Genomic DNA, 25,404 nt, shown 5'->3' with positions numbered 1-25,404 from the left:
CTTCTTTTCTCTCAGGAAAACAGTCTTAACTTCTCAAATCTATCTGCATAACTGAAGTTCCTCATCTCAGGAACCATTCTCATGAATCTTTTCTGTCTCTCTATTGCCTTCACATCCTTCCTAAAGTGCGGTGCTCAAAACTGGACACTATACTCCAGCTGAGGCTGAACAAATGACTTACACAAGTTTGACATAACCTCCTTGCTCTTGTACTCTATGCTCTATTAATAAAGCCCAGGATACTGTATGCTCTATTAATTGCTCTTTCAACCTATCCTGCCACCTTCAATGACTTATGCACATGTAGACACAGGTCCATCTACTCCTGCACTCCCTTCAGAATTATAATTCACAGTTCTCTGCATTGAACTTCATGGGCCACCTGTCTGCCCATTCGACCAACTTGTCTATGTCCTTTTGAAGCTCTACACTATCCTCCCCACAGTTCACAATGCTTCCAAGTTTTGTATCATCCACAAACTTTGAAATTATGCCATGCGTGCAAGATCTAGGTCGTTAATATATATCAGAAAAAGCAAGGGTCCCAACACTGACACCTGGGGAACTCCACTACAAAACTTCCTCCAGCCCAAAAAATATCCATTAACCACACAGCATCACAGTATCTTTACAGTGCAGAAAGAGGCCATTCGGCCCATCGAGTCTGCACTGGCTTTCTGAAAGAGCATTCCAGCTAGTCCCATTCCCCTGCCTTATTCATGTAACCTTGCACATTCTCTCTTTTCAGGTAGCAACCCAATTCCCTTTTGAATACCTCAATCGAACCTGCCTCCACCACCCTCTCAGGAAGTTTATTCCAGACTTCAACCACCCTCTGGGTGAAAATGTTTTTCCTCACATCACATTTAGTCCTTTTGCCAATTGTTTTGAATCTGTGCCCTCTAGTTCTTGATGTTCTCCTGAGTGGGAGAACAAGACCAAGGAAAATTGTCCCAACCTCTCCAATCTATCCTCATAGCTACAGTTCTTCATCCCAGGAATCAATTTGTGAATCACCTCTGCACTCTCTCCAGTGCCTTCACATCCTTCCTCAAGTATGGCACCCAGAACTTGACGCATTACTCCAGATGATGCCTAATTAGTGTCTTATACAAGTTCAACATGACCTCCTTGCTCTTGCTGTTTGTTTAGCTGAAACAGGCATAATGTGTGTACATAAAGGCAAAATACTGCGGATGCTGGAAATCTGAAACAAAAACAAAAAATACTGGAAAACCTCAGCAGGCCTGACAGCATCTGTGGAGAGAAAGACAGAGTTAACGTTTCAAGTCTGTATGACTCTTCTTCAGAGCTAAGAGAAGTAAAAATGTGATGAAACAGATATTGTTTAAAGGGGGTGGAACAGGTGAAGCTAGATAGAAGGCCAGCAATAGGTGGAGGCAAAGGAGAGATTGCCAAAGATGTCATACACAAAAGTTCAAAGGGGTGTTGATGGTGGTGGTACTAGCGGAATGTGATAATAGTCGGACAAGGGTAAGCACTCCAGCTATTATCACATTCTGCTTTCTATCCTTAATGTCACCATTAGCACCTCCTTTAGCCAGTACCACCACCATCAAACACCCCTTTGACCTTTTGTTTGACATCTTTGGCAATCTCTCCTTTGCCTCCACCTATCGCTGGCCTTCTATCCAGCCTCATCTGCTCCACGCCCCTTAAACAGTATAAATTTCACCACATTTTTATTTCTCTTAGCTCTGAAGAAGTGTCATACGGACTTGAAACGTTAACTCTGTCTTTCTCTCCACAGAGGCTGTCAGACCTGCTGAGTTTTTCCAGCATTTTTTGTTTTTGTAATGTGTGTACATGTTTTTTCCATTTGCAAAGAACAGGGCCCTGTGTATTAATGCATGTAGTTTCCAGTACACACAAATGCGCCGCACTGCAGCCCAACTGACAATCTTAAATTGGTTGTCAGCATAATTCTTAGAAGTACAAGGGCAACAGACAGATGGGAACACCACCACTATCCTGACTTGGAACCATATTGTTATTTCTTCACCGCAGTTTCAAGATCCTGGAACTCCCTTCCTAACACCACTGTGGGTGTACCTAAAGCATGAGGACTGCGGTGGTTTGTGAAGGCAGCTTCCCACCGCCTTCTCAAGGGCAATTAGGTATGGGCAATAAATGTTTGCCTAGCCAGTGATGCCACATTCCATGAAAGGATAAAACAAAAAATCAGTTTCTCAGAAGAGGAATGTTTCAATTAAACGTGTTCTTTTGTCGCATTAATGTTTATATGAGATGAAAATGGCAATACTTCTGCTCTGGGCATGAATCAATAATTTACTTTTGCTACCTAGGTACTTGGTAAAGTTTCACAGGAGGTGCACTTCTGATACTTAATTAAAAATGGACAGAAGTTTATCACATTGAGCAGCGAAAAAGGAGTGAAGTATTTATAGTTTTCACAAAAGTCCATTAGTTGAGTTTCTTTTTGCGGCGGTAATAGTGAAAGCGGGTGGGGGGTAGGACCGGCAGATGGTTCGCGGAACAAAAGGTTTGTCTCCGCCAACCTGTGCGTCGGGCGGACTCACAACAGAGGGACACAGCGGCCGGGAGGAGGAGGAGGGCAGCCCGGAATGATATGAAGGTGACACCGTTCCCTCCAGTAACCGCAAACTATTAAAAAAAAGGGGGATAAAAAAAAAGAGAAAGATAAGAGAAATTAATATAAAATATATAAAGTTTAAAACAACATCCCGGCATTTTGTGAGTGAGCGGGGCCGGGCAGCAGTGAGCTGCCAGTTGGAGTTGCGTCACCCGGACAGGTCGCTGCTTCCGTAGGCCCGAGGGAGAGAGAGAGAGGGAGAGGCGGCTTCACCGGCCCCGGACACACCCGCTTCACCGACCTCGGACTCCTGGACAGACCCGGCCCACCGGCCCCGGATCCCGGACAGACCCGGCTCACCGGGCCCCGGACTCCCCGGACAGACCCGGCTCAGCGACTTGCTTCGCGCCCACCAGCACCAGCTTCTCATTCCCCCCCCCCCCCCTTTCCTCTGTTTTGAACTCAAGCGGCGGCGATGGGCGTCCCCAAGTTTTATCGCTGGATAAGCGAACGGTATCCGTGCCTGAGCCAAGTGGTGAAAGAGCATCAGGTAAGGATGGGGTCGCTTTCCTCCCAGGAATTGGCCATCTCGGGCTCTTCCTCACCTTCAAACCTCCCCAAGCCCGAGCCTTACCTTCAACCTTCTCTCCTCAACCTCGAGCCTTAACTTTTAAACCCTCTCCTTAACTCAGAAGTTTACCTACGAAGCCCCTTCTCCTTAACCCAGAGCCTCACCCTCAAAGCCCCTCTCCTTAACCGCCCCCAGAGCCTCACCTTCTAAACCCCCTGCTCCTCACCCCTGAGCCTTACCTTCAAATCCTTGCTCCCAATTACCAGGCGTTGGCTAGAATTAAGCTTCTAACAACACCATTATTATTATTTAACATAACAAATCCAGTGCTTGAGGGAGATGCTTTTATCGTTTTGTGGTTACCCTCGTGAAAACTTTTCAAAAGTAGACAAATTAAAAATCACAAGACGAAGCAGAGTTGTTTATTGCTGCTGAAGTGCCTTGTTTATCAGCCAACCATTGTGTAATATCAGCAATCCAAACTTGTCACAATTCAAATGTGCATTTGTAGCTGAATGTTTCTTTTGCAGTTTAATATTTCGTTCTCCTATACTGTTGTTTCTGCCTTTGTAGGTGTTGCTAGTGCTGTCAAATCATCTTTGTTCCATTAATTTTAAGAGTTCTAATACAATAGTGAAAATGATTAGTCATCTTTATGTAACGTTACCTATCTTGCCTCTCTTTTTGTGTATTTGGCTTAATTGATTGTCCCCAAATTAGGTTTGATTTGCTATCAAGTTACCTGAGCTGCATATGCCATTTACAAATGTTTGAAATTATTTCTACATTTATTTTTATTAATCTATGTATAAAAGTCTTGTCAGCCACAGTCAGAGGTATTTGCATACTGACCAGAAAGTATTAGTTAATGTTTTCACTGATGAAATTGTAACATTTATGTAACCCAAGGAAATGCTTTGTTATGTAATTTAGTCATTGTGATCTCATGCTCATGTATAAATTGCTCTTCCAATTCGACAGATGTATATGAGTAAGATATCATGTCTGACCAGTTTGTTCATGTTATTTGTGATTATTCGCCCAGAGGCACATTTGATCAGGGTAAATTGTATCTGATTTGTTGGAACAATAGTTGATCTTGTCCAATATGTTTTCTTTCACAATTTATTTATGACTTCTTGATGGACAAAGATGTTGGCAGAAGCTATAATACTGTGGATGCTGGAAATCTGAAATGAAAACAGAAGATGCTGGAAATACTCAAGGTCTGGCAGTTTCTGTGGAAAGTGAAACAGAGTTACCGTTTCAGGTCGTGACCTTTATTAGAACTTGCAGACCAGAAGCGTTAACTCTGTTTCTCTCTCCACTGATGCTGCCAGACATGCTGAGTATTTGCAGCGCTTTCACTTGAGGAGCGGAACAATTTGCCATTTCAGGAACACTGCGTCTGTTATTCCCAGGTTAAGTTAAGGAGAGGCAGCATTTGTTATTTTATGTTCAAAATTTTAATGATCAAAATTGCCTGTAAGGACAAAATGCTTTATAATCACTAACTACACTTTGCGTACGTGTGATTAAAACACCAGTGATGTTTGAGTTTTGGCCTTCTTACCTAAGGAAAGATATACTTGCATAGAGGAAGTGCAACATAGGTTCACCAAACTAATCCCTGGGATGGAGTGACTGTCCATTGAGGAAAGATTAAATAAACTGGTACTTTATTCTCTGGAGTTTGGAAGAATGAGAGGTGATCTCATTCAAACATAGAAAATTCTTATAGAGCTCAACAGGGTAGATGCAGGAAGGATGTTTTCCCTGGCTTGGTGGAGGGATGGGTGGCCTAGAACCAGGGGACACAGTCTCAGAATAAGGGGCAGGCTATTTAGGACTGAGATGAGGAGGAATTTCTTTGAGCAGAGGGTAGTGAATCTTTGGACTTCTCTGCCCCAGTGGGCTGTGGAGACTCAGTCATTGAGTGTGTTCTAGGCTCAGGTCAATAGATTTCTACATATTTAAAAACATCGAGAGATACGGTGCAGGAAAATGTTGAAGATCAGCCACGATCCCATTGAATGGCAGAGCGGGCTTAAAGGGCTGAATGGCCTACTCCTATTTATTATCTTTCTTATGTTCAATTTTAAACACTACCTTTTCACAGCCAAATCTGATGCAAGACTGTGAAATCCTCAGGACACAAGCTCCATTTAATATTAACACATTCCATTGATTGAAAGAGAATATACCTGTATGTTATTCCAATCAGTCACACTCGGGAGTATATAATCCAGAAGTTACATTTACCATAAATTTGAAAATCAAAACAAAGCAAATTCTGCTTTTCTGCAATGTGTTGAAGCAGGAAGTTAGTGATCTGTTTCCATTTGTAATGAGTGCCAAAAGAACTCTAGCAGTTGAGGGCCTGAACATGAACTTAGTACCCAAAACAACACAAACTAGTCTATAGCAATTTGGATCTCAGTCATTTTTTCTGCCATGGGGTACCTTTCAAAACTCATTTAATCTTTGTAATAGGCCTCTCCTAACAAATTAAAACATTCTCTAACCCTTTCAGCATTAACTGTTAGATTTTTATTCTGAATTTGTGGTTCTCTGCATAATGATGTCATACCATTGATGTTATTTACCAAAGAACAAAAGCTGGCTTCCCAAAAGTGGAAATGATATGCTGTAGTTTCAGAGGAACTACTGTGAATTGGTTGTCCAAAACTAAACCGAACTTGAGTGCAGTTTTGGTCACCGTATATTTTGTGGAACATAATTGCATCTTCTTTGTTACTTTGGCTATATATTGTATGTGATTGTTCCCCTTTCAATTCCCTTGATTTGAGGGAATGTTTCACAATTCAGGTACTACCAGGCCAGTTTTAGCACAGGCAGCATTAAACACTTTCCCACATTGGCCTGGATTTTACGGAAGTGATGACGCTCACTGCTGACCTTGAGGAATGCTGCTCAGAAAGATCTAACAATATCTGTTAGATCAGGAAAGAGGAAATCCATTCTATATTAATTTGAATATGGCACCAAATTGGACGACTTCCAACAATGCTGATGTCATCAAGCAGGATAAGCAGCGAATCACCTTGAAGGATTCTCACGTACAGCAAACCAGGAAGTAAAAAACACCTATTATCCTTAACTTTTAATTACATTTTATAAAGAGCAAAATAAATAGGGCTTATACATGGGATTATGGTAGAAACTGATGAATACCCAATAAACTTTTTAAAAAAGAACGTGGATTTTTATCAAAATGGAGAAATTTGATATTCCACAAATATAGAATTTGTTTTTCAAAGCCAGGAAGTTTTCTTAGCAGTAATGATGAAATTAGTTCTGTTTAAAAACTTAATTAGACCTTATTCAACAAGGTGTGACTTTTTCAAGGTTTTTTAAAATGATACTAATAGTGTAAAAGGGGAAGTACTTGTCAGTTCACGGATTTCTAATTGCAGGGGTTGGGTGGGGAGAGAGGTGCATCGTATGGAGAAGCATGGAATCACTGACAGCAACTTTTGGATTTTCACATTATCCTACATGTGCATGGACTCCAGAAGTTGCTGTTGGTTTCAGAGGTGTAATGATGGCAAACCTGACAGTTTCACCATTGTTACCGCTGTTAAATCCAAGTCACTAATTGTTAAAATTGATAGTTAAAGCAAGGAAGCTTCTGGTAATTTAAAATATTGTTTGATTAAAGCACCAATAGTGGGTGTATACAATTAAATGTTCAATCTGATGCAATGCAGTGAAATCTTAAGATGACAAATTAACTATGGTGTCAAAGGTAACTTGTTTCAGAATGGAAGAACACAACTTTAACTTATCTTCAAGGTAGTAAAAATCCCAAAGAGATTCACAAGAATGTAATCAGACAAAAAATTTAATGCTGACTCAAAGAAGGAGATATTTGGGCTGGTTAGTCACTGAGGTAGGTTTTCAGTATCTTCTTAAAGATAAAGGTTTAGGAATTTACTCCTAGACAGCTGAAGATAACAGTGGTCAAAGCAAATAGGTGATGCTTAAGAGGCTTGAATGGGAGGGACAGAATTTGTCTGTCGGCTCCTGATGCAGTCTTCCAAGCCAGCATCTTGTGTGCCACCCTTCTGCTAACCTGCAATACATTCACCTATGCTAGATGTAGACCAATTGTGCCCTTGTGCATGAGTCTCCTGATCTCATCTGCAATTGCACCTTTCTCCTTCCCCCAACTTCCTGATTTCACTACAGCCCAGACCACTCTGCTGACTATACCTGTTGGCCTCATATACCTTGATCCTACATTGCTGTGTTTTTTAAACACCTTGGGTAACATTTTCTTATATTTTGTGCAGGCCTCACCGTCTGTTCTCTCTTCCTCTCTACACAATATCTTCTAAATCTTTCAGCATATTTTTCTAATTTCAGCATATTTATTGAAGATATTGTCAGCGTGTAACACTCAAATGAGCTGGCTCAGGTCATAAACTGCTAGGGTGAAACTTCGTTACATAATTGCTGAAGTTCCAAAAAAAAGCAGTTGTTTGCATAATGATCACAAATGATTATCTGTGCAGATTAGTTTGTATATTGTACTATTGCTACAGTTCATTTTTTTTTGCTGCCATTAAAAGTTCTGTTTTGATGATTTTTTTATTGGGAAATTGTCCTGTTTTTTTTATTCCTCCTTTCCATCTCTACAAGGCATTGATATTGACTGACAAGGGATTCAGGCATAGTGATTGTTTTTAATACATTATTCAACTGACCATTCTTTGGATGAGCGTAAACACTGATTTTTGGTAGGTTATTTATGCAGGAATCCTGATTGTTTTCTGCCCTTTAAACCCAGAGTGCAGAGGTCAATTATGTCTCACTGATTGCCCAAATGGCTGAAATCAGCTGACATAACACAGTCAGAATTTCACCCTAGGTCTTTCTAGTTTGTATGGCTGAGCTAGGTGTATGTTGTCCTGATACAATGAGCTGTGGAAAGTTAGCTATGTGATTTTGCTCAATAACAGGATGTTTACTGATGGGAACATTAGACAGTAAGAGAGTATTTTAATGGTACTTGATCATGGTTAATTGTTATAATCTGCTTGCTCTTTGGATGGTACTTCTAAGCCAGTTAAGTTCTGTTCTTTTCATTTTTTTCTGCCCTTCTCTAAATAGCAATATCTCTTAATATATTACAAACTATCAGACGCGCAAAATATTTGCAGTCAAATTGGTATCTTTACTGCACCAGTGCTTCTTTAAATCCAGGATTCTGGTTACTCTTTCACCAATGACTTACAAAATCAAAATTTCTCATTCTGGAAATAGCTACATAAAGCTGCCCATATATAAAAACAGGCCTATTGAGGTGAGATGAGATTCACTGCCCTTGTTATCAAGGCAGCATTTGACAGAGTGTGGCATCAGGGAGCCTAGCAAAACTGGAGTCAATGAGAATTGGAGGAAAACTCTCCACTGGTTGGAGTCATACCTAACACAAAGGAAGATGGTTGCGGTTTTTGGATGTCAAATATCTCTGTTCCAGGACATCAATGCAGCAGTTCCTCAGTGTAGTGCCCTAGGCCTAACAATCATCAGCTGCTTATTAATGACCTTCCTCCCATCATAAGGTTAGAAGAGGGGATATTTGCTGATGATTGCACAATGCTCAGCACCATTTGCGACTCCTCAGATACTGAAGCAATCCATGTCCAAATGCAGCAAGAGCTGGACAATATCCAGACTTGGGCTGACAAGAGGCAAGTAACACTCGTGCCACACAAGTACCAGGCAATGACCATCTCCAACAAGAGACAATCAAACAATCACCTCTTGACATTCAATGGCATTACCATTGCTGAATCCCCCACTATCAACATCCTGGGGGTTACCATTGACCAGAAATTGAACTGGACTCGCCATATAAATACTGTGGCTACAAGAGCAGGTCAGAGGTAAGGAATCCTGCAGCGAGTAACTCACCTGATGCCCCAAGCCTGTCACAGAATCACAGAATTTTAACAGCACAGAAGGAGGCCATTCAGCCCATTGTGTCTACACCGGCACTCTAAATAAGCATTATGACCTAGTGCCATTGCCCTGCCTTCTCCCCGTACCATCTATAAGGCACAAATCAGGAGTGTGATCTCCACTTGCCTGGATGAGTGCAGCTCCAACAATACTCAAGAATCTTGACACCAGCCAGGACAAAGCAGTCCACTTGATTGGCACCCCTTCCACAAACATTCACTCCCTCCACCACTGACGAACAGTAGCAGCAGTGTGTACTATCTATGAGATGCACTGCAGGAACTCACCAAGCCTCCTTTGACAGCATCTTCCAAACCCACGACATTACCATCTAGAAGAACAAGGGTGGCAGACATATGGGAACACCACCACCTGGAAGTTCCCCTTAAGTCACTCACCATCCTGACTTGGAAATATGTTACTGTTCCTTCACTGTCGCTGGCTCAAAATCCTGAAACTCCCTCCCGAACAGTACCTATACCACATGGACTGTAGTGGCTCAAGAAGGCAGCTCACCACCACTTCACCTCAAGGACAATTGGTGATGGGCAATAAATGCCCATTTTTAAAAAAACGAATTTTTCAACACCCTGGCCTTGTGACTTGTTCATAGTTATAGAATATGGAAGTCTATTGGTAACTCCTCCTGAGTTGAAAAGACAGGATTACATCTGATGAGCTCAATATTCTTTGAGGGTTAAACATGCTATTTTTAAAAAATCTGCCAATTATAATTTCAGCGTCTATCATCAAAGAAAACAGCCTCCACACTATCAATGACCAGATCCTTGTAGGATTCAAGTTTCATAGCAACATTAAAACTGTTCCTTCCTTGAGTCTAGGTTTGCATCGTAGCATGGCCATTGAAGTTAGATTGTGTAGAAATTCTGGAGATTATAGACTGTTATCATCATCTTCGCCTATAGAATCAATGCTGACATTCTTTAAATTCACCTGACAGACTTTCTAAAACTGCCACAGAATTGCCATTGACAAAAACTAGATAATTAACAAACAATGTGGTACCACTTTAAATTTAACCCTCAAAAGCTTGGGATCTGATTGCTTTCCAGTTGACCAGTCACTGTGAAGCCTGGTATTCATACACAATTACTGCAAACCGCAGCTTCTGGGTCTTGCATGTTATAGCTAATTCAAAATTCTCACTGCTTTCAAGCTAAAATAAGCAATGTAAACACAGACTAGTTGATTTCTGTTACTTCCTGGCCGATGCAGCTGAGATTCGCACCACATTGAGTGATTGGCTGTTGTGTTTGTTAAATATTGTGTTGAATGCATAAGGATTTTACCTAGTCTTTGCCACAAACGAACTTTACAGGGTTATAACTCAGTTATAATTGCGAGGTATAGAACATACATACGTACATCCGAATTAGGAGCAGGAGTAGGCCACTTGGCCCCTCGAGCCTGCTCCACCATTCAATAAGATCATGGCTGATCTGATTATAACCTCAACTCCACATTCCCGCCTACTCCTGATACCTTTTCATCCCCTTGTTTATCAGGAATCTATCTACCTTTGCCTTTAAAATATTCAAAGACTTTGCTTCCACTGCCTTTTGAGGAAGAGTTCCAAAGACTCACGACCCTCAGAAAAAGTTTCTCCTTCTCTGTCTTAAATGGGCGACCCCTTATTTTTAAGCAGTGACCTCTAGTTGTAGATTCTCCCACAGGAGGAAACATCCTTTCCACATCCAACCTGTCAAGACCCCTCAGGATCTTGTATGTTTCAATCAAGTCGCCTCTTACTCCTCTAAACTCCAGCGGATACAAGCCTAGCCTGTCCAACCTTTCCTCAGAAGACAACCTGCCCCATTCCAGCTATTAGTCTAGTAAATCGTCTATCAATTTCTTCCATTGCGTTACATCCTTCTTTAAGTAAGGAGACCAATACTGTACACAGTACTTCAGATGCGGTCTCACCTATGCTCTGTATGACTGAAGCATAACCTCCCTGCTATAGTATTCAATTCCTCTTGCAATAAACAATAACATTCTATTAGCTTTCCTAATTACTTCTTGTACCTGCATGCTAACTTTTTGCAATTCATGCACTAGGACACCCAGATCTCTCTGTATCTCAGAGCTCTGCAGCCAATTACTATTGAGACAGTATGCTTCTTTTTGATTCTTCCTGCCAAAATGGACAATTTCACATTTTCCCACATTATACTCCATTTGCTAGATCTTTGCCCACTCACTTAACCTTTATGTCCTCTTCACAATTTACTTTCCTACCTATCTTTGCATCATCAAATTTAGCAACCATACCTTCAGTCACTTCATCCAAGTCATTTATATAAACTGGAAGAAGTTGAGGCCGCGGCACACTGCTCGTTATATCTTGCCAACCAGAAAGTGACCCATCTATGCCTACCCTCTGTTTCCTGTTAGCTGGCCAATCTTCTATCCGTGCCAATATGTTACCCCTTACACAGTGAGCTTTCCGCAATAACCTTTGATGTGGCCCCTTATCAAAAAACTTCTGTAAATCTAAGTACAGTACATCTACCAGTTCCTCTTTATCCACAGCACATGTGGCTCCTTCAAAGAACTTCCAAAAATTGGTTAAACATGATTTACCTTTCACAAAACCAATGACTCTGCCTAGACTTTTTCTGTGCCCTGCTATAACATCTTTAATAACAGCTTCTCACATTTTCCCTATGACAGATGTTAAGCCAACTGGCCTATAGTTTCCTGCTTTCTGTCTCCCTCCTATTTCAAATAAAGGAGTTACATTTGCTATTTTCCAATCTACTGGAACATTCCCTGAATCTAGGGAATTTTGGAAAATTTAAACCAACGCATCAGCTTTCTCATGAGCCACTTCTGTTAACATAGAAACATAGATAAATAGAAAATAGGAGCAGTAGTAGGTCATTTGGCCTTTCGAGTGTGCTCCGCCATTCAATATGATCATGGTGGATCCTCTATCTCAACGTCGTACTCCTGTTCCCTTCCCATACCCCTTGACGTCTTTAGTGCTCCTCCGTGTTGAACACCACTTGGAGGAAGCACTGAGGGTGGCAAGGGCGCAGAATGTACTCTGGGCAGGGGACTTCAATGTCCATCACCAAGAGTGGCTCAGGCGCAGGAATGGCATGAGGTCAGGAGCTGAATGGTCCTGGCAGAACCCAAACTGGGCATCAGTGAGCAGGTTATTGCTAAGCAAGTGCCACTTGATAGCACTGTTGATGATCCCTTCCATCACTGTACTGGGAATTGGCGGGGGGAACACTCCACTGGTTGGAGTCAAAGTCATCTCAGCTCCAGGACATCACTGCAGGAGTTCCTCAGGGTAGTGTCCTAGGCCCAGCCATCTTCAGTTACTTCATCAATAACCTTCTTTCCATCATAAGGTCAGAAATGGGGATGTTCGCTGATGATTGCACACTTCAGCATTCGTGACTCCTCAGCTAAAGAAGCAGTCCATGTCCAAATGCAGCAAGACCTGGACAATGTCCAGGCTTGGGCTGACAAGTAGCAAGTAACATTCATGTCAGGCAATGACCATCTCCAACAAGAGAGAATCTAACCATCATCCCTTGACGTTTAATGGCATTACCAGCACTGAATCCCCACTGTCAACATCCTGGGGGTTACCATAGACCAACAACTGAACCGGACTAGCCATATAAATACTGTGGCTGCAAGAACATGCCAGAGGCTAGGAATCCTGAGATGAGTAACTCGCCTCCTGACTCCCCAAAGCCTGTCCACAACCTACAAGGCACAAGTCAGGAGTGTGATGGAACATTCCCCACTTGCCTGGATGAGCGCAGCTCCCACAACACTCAAGCTTGACACTGTCCAGGACAAAGCGGCCCATTTGATTGGCACCACATCCACAAATATTCATTCCCTCCACCACTGACGCACAGTAGCAGCAGTGTGTGCCATCTACAAGATGCACTGTGGGAATTCACCAAGGCTCCTTAAACAGCACCTTCCAAACCCACGACCACTACATCTAGAAGGACAAGGGCAGCAGACATATGGGAACACCACCACTTGGAAGTTCCCCTCCTAGCCACACACCATCCTGACTTGGAAATATATCGCTGTTCCTTCACTGTCGCTGGGTCAAAATCCTGGAACTCCTTTCCTAACAGCACTGTTCATGTACCTGCACCACATGGACTGCAGTGCTTCAGGAAGGCAGCTCACCACCACTTTCTCAAGGTCAACTAGGGGTGGGCAATAAATGCTGGTCCAGCCAGCGAAACCCACATCCCGTGAATGAATTTAGAAAAAAAGGTTTCGAGGATGAAATCCATCAGGATTCGGGGACTTGTCAGCCTGCAGCTGCAACAATTTGCTTAGTACTACTTACCTGGTGATTGTAATTATCTTGATTTACAGCTGTTTCTGGGATGTTACTTGTATCCTCTATTATGAAGACTGATGCAAAATATCTGTTCAATCTATCTGCATCTCCTTATTTTCCATTATTAATTCCCCAGGGTCATTTTCGATAGGAGCAATGCTCATTTTAACTTTTTTCTTTAAATATCTATAGGAACTCCTACTACCTATCTCTATATTTCTAGCTAGCTTTCTCTCGTACACTAATTTTTCCCTACTTATTAACCTTTTAGTCATTCTTTGCTGTTTTTTATATTATGGTCAATCTTCTGACCTGTCGCACATCTTTGCACAATTATGTGTTTTTTCTTCAAGTTCAGTACTATCTTTAACTTTTCTGATTAACCATGGATGGTGGATCCTCCCCTTGGAATTTTTCTCTCGTTGGAATGCATCTATTTTGTGTATTCTAAAACATCCCCTTAAATGTCTGTCACTGCATCTCTGTTAACCTAATTTGCTAGTTCACTTTAGCTAGCTCTGCTTTCATGCCCTCATAGTTGCCCTTATTTAACTTTATAATACTAGTCTTAGACCCATTCTTCTCTCCCTCAAAACTGAATGTAAAATTCAACCATATTATGATTGCTGCTACCTAAGAGCGTCTTCACTATGAGGTTATTAATCAATCCTGTCTCGTTGTGCAATACTAGGTCTAGTAAAACCTGCTCTCCGGTTGGCTCCAGAACATGCTGTTCTAAGAAACTATCCCAAAAATATTCTATGAATTCCTCATCTAGGCTACCTTTGCCCATCTGAGTTTTCCAGTCTACATGTAGATTTAAATCCCCGTGATTATTGCCGTACCTTTCTAACAAGCTCCCATTATTTTTTCCTTTACACGCCATCCTACCGTGTGGTTGCTGTTAGTGGGGCCTGTACACCACTCCCACGCGTGACTTCTTGGCATTATTATGTCTCCTATCTACTCAAACCACTTCTACATCCTGGTTTCCCGAACTTCGCTCATCCCTCTGTGTTGTGCTAATACCATTGTTAATTAACAGAGCCACCTGTTCCAAGCTTCATGTCCTTCCAAAATGTTGTGTACCCTTCAATATTCAGGTCCCAATATATGTCATTCTACAGCCATGTACTGGCTATTAGATTTTACTTGTTTATTTCTATTTGAGCTATCAGTTCATCTGTTTTGTTTTGAATGCTACGTGTATTCAGATACAGAGCCTTTAGTTTTGTCTTTTTATTGTTTTTGTACCTCTAGCCTTATCTGCTGATTTACTCTTAGATGTGTACTCCGTCTCCTCCTGTCACGGTCTGTTTATCATTTCTCATATTAATACCTTGCTCTCTTACCTTGATCTTACTCTTTGGCCTGAATTTTACGTTCTGAGCTCGGGCATGTGCCCGACCCAAATGCACGTGTGCAATACTCAGGTCGGTAGGCGCGTGCGAGTCAGAATCATGCCTGCTGACAATTAAAGGGCCAATTAAGGCCATTAAAAAGTCTATTGACCGAGATTTTATGTTGCCCATGCAATTTTGCATTCGTCGCACAGGTAAAACGAGTAAAACTTGTCATCCAGGAGCGAGATAAAAGGCCCCTGGAGCACAAGCACTTGGATTTTATTTTTGATTTTGCTGCTGTCATATTTCTGAGTTTTGCCAGATTTTCTTTTTATTGCGCTAGCTTTCTAAGCTGGTTCACTTCTAAATCTGTACCAAAGCTCTAACAAAATAGATCAGCCTGTACAAGTCATGGGGAACATTGACATTTACAAAAGACATTGACCTTGAAATTCATGGCCATTTGGTATGCCACTGTAATTACGTGTGGAGTTGGGGGTTGAGCTGAGGGTAGGGGCTTTCTGAACATCAGATTCCCCATTACCCAAGCCTTCATTATGACCCAGCATACAGATACTACAGTAAAAATAGAAAATGCTGGAAAAACTCAGCATGTCTGGCAGCATCTGAAAGAGAGAGAAACAGAGTTAACATTTAAAGCCCATATGACTCTTCAGCATTTTCTGGTTTTATTTCAGATTTTCAGCATCCACAGTTTTTTTTAACATTACAGGTGCTGCGGGTTTGTTACCGGAGGTGTCCCAACTGACCTAACAGTAGATATAGAATATGACCAGATCCCTGCATAATTAATAACAGTTTTTAAAAAAGAATTCCCCTACAAAAGGGAACAACTAAACTTCGTTTGCAGCCCCCAGCACCTGCTCCCTCACTTGGCCCACTACAGCCACTAGCCCTAGCTGCCCCACCTCAGCCAGGTAGTCCAGAGCTGCTGCAATAGCAGGTAGACCAGATGCACCCTTGATAACATGGGTGTCTACCACGATGGAGCATTCTGCTCTCTGGAGTTCAGTAGGTTATGGGTTCAAGTCCCACTCCAGAGAGTTGAGTGCGTGGGCTTACGGTCCCAGCGCAGTCCTCAGAGTGTGCTGCATTGTTTGTGGTGCCAGTGTTCAGGTGAGATGTTTATCTGAGACCACGTCTACCCTCTTGGATGGATGGAAAAGATCCAACATTGCTGTCTATGGAGACCGCAAATTGGCTGGCTGGCACATTCTCCAGATTATAGCAGTGACCACACTTCAGAAAGTGGTGAGGCACTCTGGGATGTCCTGAAGTCATGAAATGTACTGGAGAAATGCTTATTCATTATTTTTACTTTCTTCACTGATGTAAGTAGATGAAGTGAACCCCCTCACCAGCTCTTTCCCCTCGCTCCCCAGCTCTTTCCCCTCGCTCCCCAGCTCTTTCCCCTCGCTCCCCAGCTCTTTCCCCTCGCTCCCCAGCTCTTTCCCCTCGCTCCCCAGCTCTTTCCCCTCGCTCCCCAGCTCTTTCCCCTCGCTCCCCAGCTCTTTCCCCTCGCTCCCCAGCTCTTTCCCCTCGCTCCCCAGCTCTTTCCCCTCGCTCCCCAGCTCTTTCCCCTCGCTCCCCAGCTCTTTCCCCTCGCTCCCCAGCTCTTTCCCCTCGCTCCCCAGCTCTTTCCCCTCGCTCCCCAGCTCTTTCCCCTCGCTCCCCAACCACATTTCAGAGCTACTGTAGACAAATACATTGAGTCAGTGAAGGTTTTAGTCAGGATCAGTTCATAGCCAAAAAGCTGAAGCATTAACACCAAACTTGTTTCCATGTTGTAGGACCTGTTTTTCCACTGGAAGTTGAATTGAAGTTACCAGAGTTGTGCGGGATACCATTGGACCCGGCGCCTGACTCGTTCCCACCCCCACCCGCACTTCCAGGCCCACCGGAATATGTGTTTCACACCGAGCGGGCCTTAATTGGGCACCCAGTGTGAAATCGCATTGAAAACGCGATCTTGCCTCAGAGCAGATTCCACATCAGCTTCTGGGCCCACCGACTTTGCGCACATGCCAAGTGTGAAATTCCACATGTGATTTACCACATCTTCCCAAATTTGATCCCTTTTACCCATTGTTTAGTTTGAAGCCTTCTTTGCTTCCCTCATTATGCAGCTCGCTGGAACATTGATCCTAGCGCGGTTAGGGTGTAGACTGTCCCAGTGGATACAGTCCCCATTTCCTCAGTGCTGGTGCCAGTGCCCCATGAGCTGGAACAACTTCTATTACACCAGTCTTTGACCCACGCATTCATTTCTCTAATCTTTGCCCTATGCCAATTTGCATGTGGCTCACGTAATAATCCAGAGATTGACATCATTGAGGTTCTGCTCCTTAATTTGGTGCTTAGCTCCTCATACTGACTCTCCAGAACCTCTTTCCTTGTCCCACCTATGTCTTTGGCACCCACGTGGACCATGTCAACTGGATCCTCACCCTCCCACTGCAAGTTCCTCTCCAGCCCTGAGCAGATGCCCCAAACCCTGGCATCAGACAGGCAACACAGCCTTCTGTACTCTTAAGCAAAAACAGAATTACCTGGAAAAACTCAGCAGGTCTGGCAGCATCGGCAGAGAAGAAATCAGTTAACGTTTCGAGCCTTCATGGCCCTTCGGCAGAAGAGCCATGAAGGCTCGAAATGTTAACTGATTTCTTCTCTGCCGATGCTGCCAGACCTGCTGAGTTTTTCCAGGTAATTCTGTTTTTGTTTTGGATTTCCAGCATCCGCAGTAGCTTTTAGCTTTTTGTTTTTATCTTCTGTACTCTTGCTTGTTGCTGGAGAGAATATTGTCAATCCCCTCACTATACTGTCCCCTACTATCACTACATTCCCTTTTGCTTCTGCTGCTTGATGGCTTTCTGTACCCTGTGTCATGGCCAGTCTGCTCATCCAACCTACAGACTTCGCTTTCATTCAAACAGGTTGCAAGCATTTCAAACCTGTTCGACAATTGCAAAGGCTGAGACTCCTCCACTCCTGTCTGCTCGGTCCCTTTACCTGCCTCACTCATGGTCAGACCCTCTTGTCCCTCACCGCTGACCAGAACAGATAACCCTATTCTGAGGTGTGACCATCTTCCAGTACTTAGTGTGACTGGGTAACTCTCTCCCTCCCTGATGTTGCGCAGTGTCTGCAGTTTTACTTCCAGCTCAATAACCCTGATCTGGAATAGCTATAGCTGCTTACACTTTGTGCAGATGTGTTTGTCCTGGATCCTGTTAGCATCCAGGAGCTTCTTCGTTCCACAGCTGCAACACAACACCTAGCCTGCTATTGTTACTTATGTTATTATTTCATTTAATTACTTTCTTAATTAACTTAGAATAATTCCTATGTATACTACCATTTACTTATTGCATGCTAGTAACACCTACAACTAAGTTTTATGTTTCATAATTCCTAATTGGCTTACTAGTTACTCACCAACCAGTCCCTTCCACTGCACTGAAATAAGAACAAGGTAGAAAAAAAATAAGCACCCCCCCCTCACTCCCGAATGTCCTAGGCCCAACCATCTTCAGCTGCTTCATCAATGACTTTCCTTCCATCATGAGATCAGGAAGTAAGGATATTCGCAGATGATTGCACAATGTTTAGCTCCATGCGTGATGACTCAGACTCTGAAGCAATCTATGTTCAAATGCAGCAAGACCGTAACAATATCCAGACTTGGGCTGACAAGTGGCAAGTAACATATGTGCCAGGCAATGACCATCTCCAACGAGAGGGAATCTAATCATTGCCCCTTCACATTCTTTGGCTTTACCATCACTGAATCCCCCATTATCAACACCCTAGGGGTTACCATTGACCAGAAACTGAACTGGACTAGCCATACAAATGCTGTGGCTACAAGAGCAGGTCGGAGGCTAGGAATCCTGTGGCGAGTAACCCACCTCCTGATTCCCCAAAGCCTGTCCACCATCTACAAGGCACAAATCAAGAGTGTGATGGAATACTCTCCACTTGCCTGGCTGAGTGCAGCTCTAACAACACTCTAGAAGCTTGGAACCATCCAGGACAAAGCAGCCCGTTTGATTGGCACCCTATCCACAAACATTCACTCCTTCCACCACCGACACACCGTACCATCTACAAGATGCACTGCAGGAACTCACCAGGTCCCCTTAGATAGCATCTTCCAAACCCACGACCGCTATCATCTAGAAGGACAAGGGCAGCAGACACATGGGAACACCACCACCTGGAAGTTCCCCTCCAAGCCACTCACCATCCTAACTTGGAAATATATTGCCGTTCCTTCACTGGGTTAAAATCCTGGAACTCCTACCACTCCCCCCCCACCCCCAACCCAAGTGGGTGTACCTACAGCACGTGGACTGCAGTGGTTCAAGAAGGCAGCTCACCACCACCTTCTCGAGGACAATTAGGGATGGGCAATAAATCCTGGCCTAGCCAGTAACACCCACATCCCATGAATGAATAAAGAAACAATAATTTTTTAATCACTGTATACTTTTAGTAAAAGCCTGTGGAATAGTGCACTGTCAGTTTGAAATAAGAAATTTTTGTTAATTATAGTTGTTAATCCTGCATGATTTGTTCATTAAATGGTTTTCTGGTTTCAATTTTACAGATTCCGGAATTTGACAATCTCTATCTGGATATGAATGGAATTATCCATCAATGTTCTCACCCAAACGATGAAGATGTGCACTTTCGAATCTCTGAGGAAAAAATAATTGCTGATATTTTCCACTATGTGGAAGTACTATTTCGCATCATTAAGCCAAAGAAAGTCTTCTTCATGGCAGTTGATGGTGTGGCTCCAAGAGCAAAAATGAATCAACAACGTGGTAGACGTTTTAGGTAAGAAAATTGTTTGACGGGCAGTTAAAAATGGTCATGGCACTTGAGTCGCTTTGCAAATTTATTTCAGAAGTAACTGAGTCACAAAATCTAGCAAAGTCCAGTCTGTCAGTTTGGCATTCCTGGGCACTATAATTAACCCCGGGCTAGGGAATGGAAAGATATTTAGAGATTTTCCTCCCAGTTAATATCAAGGCACAATAAAAATGCCTGTGAACACTGAGGACAGCGATTGAGCTCTGTTGAGATGTTTCCTGTGGTCTCAAGCCTACATTCAGTGTGTTGGGTCCCACGTGATTATTGGCCACATGTATTCTGCACAAGACAATGAACAGCACTGCAGAACTGCACCCAGTATAAGTTAATTAATGCCTTCAGGAAAGGAGAAACTTCAGGAAAGATATCCAAAAGCAAAATATTGCCAATGCTGGAAATCTGAAAAAAGAACAGAAAATGCTGGAAATATTCAGGTCTCGCAGCATCTGTGAAGTGAGAAACAGTTAATGTTTCAGGTCATGACCTTTCATCAGAAGTGCTTGTTGGGGGGATTCACTGATGGTGTTGCCATTGAATGTCAAGGGGAGATGGTTAGATTCTCTCTTGTTGGACATAGACATTGCCTGGCACTTGTGTGGCAGGAATGCTACTTGATGTTTCGGTGTAGGACACTACCCTGAGGATTTTATTTGATTAATATAGATAGAAGATATTTGTTGGATGCCAATCAATTCAGTCCCAGGACATCGCTGGAGGAGTTCCTCATGGTAATGTCCTATGCACAATCATTTTCAGCTGCTTCATTAATGACCTTCCCTCCATTGCAAGGTCAGAAGTGGGGAAGTGATGATTGCACAGTGTTCAGTACCATTTGCAACTCCTCAGGTACTGAAGCAGTCCGTGCCCAGATGCAGCAAGAGCTGGACAAGATTCAAGCTTGGGGGTGATAAATGGCAACTGGCTTTGCTTGGGTTGAGATGATTGACCTCCAACAACCAGAACCATCTTTCTTTGTGCTAGGTATGACTCTGACTAGTGGAGAGTTTTCCCCCTGAATCCGATTGATTTCAATTTTGGTAGGGCTTGTTGATGCCACAATCTGTCAGATGCAGCGTTGATGTTGAGGCAGTCATTCTGAGCTCAGGAATTTAGCTCTTTTGTCCATGTTTGGACCAAGGCTGTAATGAGAATTGAAGATGAGTGGCCCTGGGGGAATCCAAACAGCTGGAATGCTGCCAGGGTCCTTAGCCTTTGCTGCATCTAGTGGCTTCAGCCGCTTCTTTATATCACGTGGAGTGAATTGAATTGTCTGAACACTAACGTCTATGATGGTGGGGACCTTGGGTGGAAGCTGAGATGCACCATTCACTTAGCACTTCTGGCTGAAGATGTTTGCAAATGCTTCAGCCTTGTATTTTGCATCAATGTGCTGGGCTTCTGCAAAATTGAGGATGGGAATGTTTTTGGACCCTTCTCCTCAGGCTAGTTTAGTTGTCCTCCACTATTCATAATTAGATGTGGTAGGACTCCAGAGCTGTGATCTGCTCCGTCATTTGTGGGAATGCTTAACTGTCTATAGCTTGCTGCTTTCAGGGCTTAAAGGGTTATATTATGACAGCATGTTGCATAAACTTGGCTTTTATTCCTTGAGTTCAAGATGTTGGGGGTTGATCTGATTTAAGGTATTTAATAGGGATATACAAACTATTTCCTCTGATGGGATGAATCCAGAACGATGGGACACAAACTTGAAACTAGAACTAGGACTTTTAGGATGCAATCAGAAAGTATTGTTTTGCGCAAAGGGTAGAATAAATCTGTAGCACTCCCCTATCAGGTTGTGGATGTTGGGTCTATTGACATTTTTAAAACTTTTGAGATCAATAGATTTTCGTTAGGTAAGCGTATGAAGGGATATGGAAAAAAGATGGGTTAATGGATTTGAGGTTCAGGTTGGTCTAATGCGACGGAGGAACAAACTTGGGCACTGAATTGCTTACTCCTGTTTCTATGTAAAATGAATTTGAAAGGAATTTTTAGGAAGTACTGATACTCTGAATCACAAAGGAGTTGAATATTGATTTGTCTTTGTATGATTATCTTGGAAAGCTGGGATAACCCCATGGCTCCATTACCAGCCATCTCCTTAAACCTGGAAAAATTCAGCAGATCGGGCAGCATCTGTGGAAAGAGAAGCAGAGTTAATGTTTCAAGTCCAGTATGATTCTTCTTTGGAAGAAGAGTCAAATTGGACTCGAAACTTAGTATAAGGAAGTATAAGGAACTCAGACTTTTTTGTGTCTCAAATTGAGACAATCTGTTCAGTTGTCTTTACCATACCCATTGCAGACCAAGGTTCCCATCTGCCCTACTCAGTCTTTTTTTCAATTTCTCTTTTATCCTTCCCTTCCATTCCCCCTTCAAATTCATCTTGTTCATGAAAGCCAGCTTCTGTTCTCTTGATCCCACTAAGCTACTAACCATCTAAATTCTCTTCCTCACCCCATGCTAACTGACACTTTGTGGTTCAATTTCCTGAGGTACTCCTTTTCAAAACTGCAATTATCTCCGCCCTTCAAAAAACCTATCCTCCATCCCTCTGTTGATGGAAACTATCGTTCCTCTTCAAGCTCCTTGAATATGTTGTTGCTTCCCAAATCTGTGACCATCTGTCCTTCCTGCAGATTCATGTTGGAATCTCTCTAATTAGGTTTCTCCCCCATTATAGCAATGGAGCAGGTCCGATCAAAGCCACTGTGACCTTGCTGAGTTTTCTTTCCTCGTTGTCGGGTTCTCTTCAGTCTTTGACATGGTTAGGCAGCTAAGTTAATGGTGTGTATTGCCAATCATACATTCACAAAAGTTTAGGTTGTTTTATCAACAAACCTACTGGATAATGGGATACTTTATATTAAAAAAAAAACAAATGCAGGTGATAATTAGTGGTTGCTTGATTAAATCTGAACTCAAGATAAAGAAAGTTTAAAAACACTTAATGAGCTTTGAACGTAAGACACTTTAAAGAAAAAATGGTGTGCTATTTTTCTAAAAGAAAATCAATAAGTTTTATTGGAATGAAGTGTTTTCAATTTACTGTCTTATTTTTCTTCAAATAATTTGGAAAAACAGCTGAGAAGAAACTAATAATAGTTAAAGAAATATTTTCTCCAATTTAGCCTCTGAATGGTACAAATGAACCTTGGAGCAACTGGGAGCCCTACAGATAGTCCAGGTGCACAATCTGCATTTGCCTCAAGGGTCATAGTTCTGGGCAAAGACATCAAATCCCAAGCCTATGCTTTTGAGAAGTTGAGGCCTTAAACTGAGAACTTTTAACAGAGGCATGGAGACAAGTGATTATCGTGAAAAATGTATTTTTTTGAATGTTTTGTTTAGACTCTTATTTTAGACGTTGGAATCACAGAATCTCACAGAATCACAGGGCAGAAGAGGCCCTTCGGCCCATCGAGTCTGCACCAACACATGAGAAACACCTGACGTACCTACTTAATCCCATTTACCAGCACTTGGCCCATAGCCTTGAGTGTCATGACCTGCCAAGTGCTCATCCAGGTACTTTTTAAAGGATGTGAGGCAACCCGCCTCCACCCCCTCCCGGGCAGTGCATTCTAGACAATCTCCACCCTCTCGGTAAAAAAGCTTTTCCTCACATCCCCCCTAAACCTCCTGCCCCTCACCTTGAACTTGTGTCCCTTTGTGACTGACCCTTCAATTGCTCCCTATCCACCCTGTCCATGCCCCTCAAAATCTTGTACACCTCGATCAGGTAGCCCCCTAAGTCTTCTCTGCTCCAATGAAAACAACCCAAGTCTATCCAACCTCTCTTCATAACTTAAATGTTTCATCCCAGGCAACATCCTGGTGAATCTCCTCTGCACCCCCTCCAGTGCAATCACATCCTCACTATAATGTGGCGACCAGAACTGCACACAGTACTCCAGCTGTGGCCTCACCAAGGTTCTATACAACTCCAACATGACCTCCCTACTTTTGTAATCTATGCCTCGATTGATAAAGGCAAGTGTCCCGTATGCCTTTTTCACCACCTCACTAACGTGCCCCTCTGCCTTCAGAGATCTATGGACACACGCCAAAGTCCCTTTGTTCCTCAGAACTTCCTAGTGCCATGCCACTCATTGAATACTTCCTTGTCAAATTACTCCTTCCAAAGTGTATCACCTCACACTTTTCAGGGTTAAATTCCATCTGCCACTTATCTGCCCATTTGACCATCCCATCTATATCTTCCTGTAGCCCAAGACACTCAATCTCACTGTTAACCACCCGGCCAATCTTTGTGTCATCCGCAAACTTACTAATCCTACCCCCCACATAGTCATCTATGTCGTTTATATAAATGACATAATAGTGGACTGAGCACAGATCCCTGTGGTGCGCCACTGGACACTGGCTTCCAGTCACTAAAGCATCCTTTTGTCATCACCCTCTGCCTCCTACAACTAAGCCAATTTTGAATCCACCGTATCAAATTACCCTGTATCCCATGTGTCTTTGCCTTCTTTATAAGTCTCCCATGTAGGACCTTGTCAAGGGCTTTACTGAAATCCATATAAACTACATCAACTGCACTACCCTCATCTACACACCTGGTCACCTCCTCAAAAAATTCAATCAAATTTGTTAGGCATGACCTCCCTCTGACAAAGCCATGCTGACTATCCCTGATCAAACCTTGCCTCTCCAAGTGGAGATAGATACTCTCCTTCAGAAATTTCTCCAATAGTTTCCCTATCACTGACGTGAGACTCACTGGCCTGTAGTTCCCTGGCTTATCTCTACAACCCTTCTTAAATAGCAGAACCACATTAGCTGTTCTCCAATCCTCTGGCACCTCCCTCGTGGCCAGAGAGGAATTAAAAATTTGGGTCAGAGCCCCTGCGATCTCCTCCCTTGCCTCCCTCAGCAATGTGGGACACAAATCATCCGGACCTGGAGATTTGTCCACTTTTAAGCCTGCCAACACCTCCAGTACCTTGTCACTCCCCATGTCAATTTGCTTAAGAACCTTGCAGTCTCTCTTCCTGAGTTCGATACCATCATCCTCATTCTCTTGGATGAAGATGGACGTGGAGTATTCATTCAACACTCTACCGATGTCCCCTGGCTCCACCCATAGATTGCCCCTTGGTCCCTTATGGGCCCTACTCTTTCCCTGGTTATCCTCTTCCCATTGATATACTTATAGAATACCTTGGGATTTTCCCTACTTTTACCAGCCAGAGCTTTCTCATATCCTCTCTTTGCTCTCCTAATTGCTTTCTTAAGCTCCACCCTGCACTGTCTGTACTCCACTAATGCCTCTGCTGATTTGCTTCCCTTGTACCTGCTAAAAGCCTCTGTTTTCCTTCTCATGGTAACCTGAATATCTCTGGTCATCCATGGTTCTCTGGGCTTGTTACGCCTTTCTATCACCCTAGAGGGAACATGTTGAGCCTGTACTCTCCCCATTTCCTCTTTGAACACCCCCCCACTGTTGCTCTGTAGATTTCCCCACAAGTAGCTGTTCCCAGTCTACCTTAGGCAGATCCTGCCGCCTTTTACTAAAATCCGCTCTCCCCCAATCCAAAACATTTTTTTGCAACTTGTTTAGAAGATTTAATTATGGAGATGAAAATGATAAATGTAAAATTTGCGGAGAGTATTTTCAATGATCTAAGAAGGAAAATAATAC

General features: G+C 42.9%; 1 protein-coding gene across 7 annotated transcripts in view; it reads left to right on the top strand.

Annotated features, from left to right (window-relative positions):
- Positions 1-2,559: 2,559 nt before the first annotated feature.
- Positions 2,560-25,404, top strand: part of xrn1 (5'-3' exoribonuclease 1) — a 98,744-nt gene continuing 75,899 nt past the window's right edge. For all 7 annotated transcript variants that reach the window (XM_078564194.1, XM_078564199.1, XM_078564198.1 and 4 more), the window contains exons 1-2: positions 2,560-3,125; positions 19,462-19,694. In XM_078564194.1, the coding sequence (XP_078420320.1) occupies positions 3,051-3,125; positions 19,462-19,694 (308 nt within the window). In that variant the 5' untranslated portion in view covers positions 2,560-3,050. The remainder of the gene's footprint in view (positions 3,126-19,461; positions 19,695-25,404) is intronic.

Source organism: Cetorhinus maximus, chromosome 19 (assembly GCF_964194155.1).
Source record: "Cetorhinus maximus chromosome 19, sCetMax3.hap1.1, whole genome shotgun sequence".
In the NCBI taxonomy this organism is placed as follows: Eukaryota; Metazoa; Chordata; class Chondrichthyes; order Lamniformes; family Cetorhinidae; genus Cetorhinus; species Cetorhinus maximus.
Note: the sequence above shows the minus strand (reverse complement) of the source record. Positions and strands in the feature narration are given on the sequence as shown.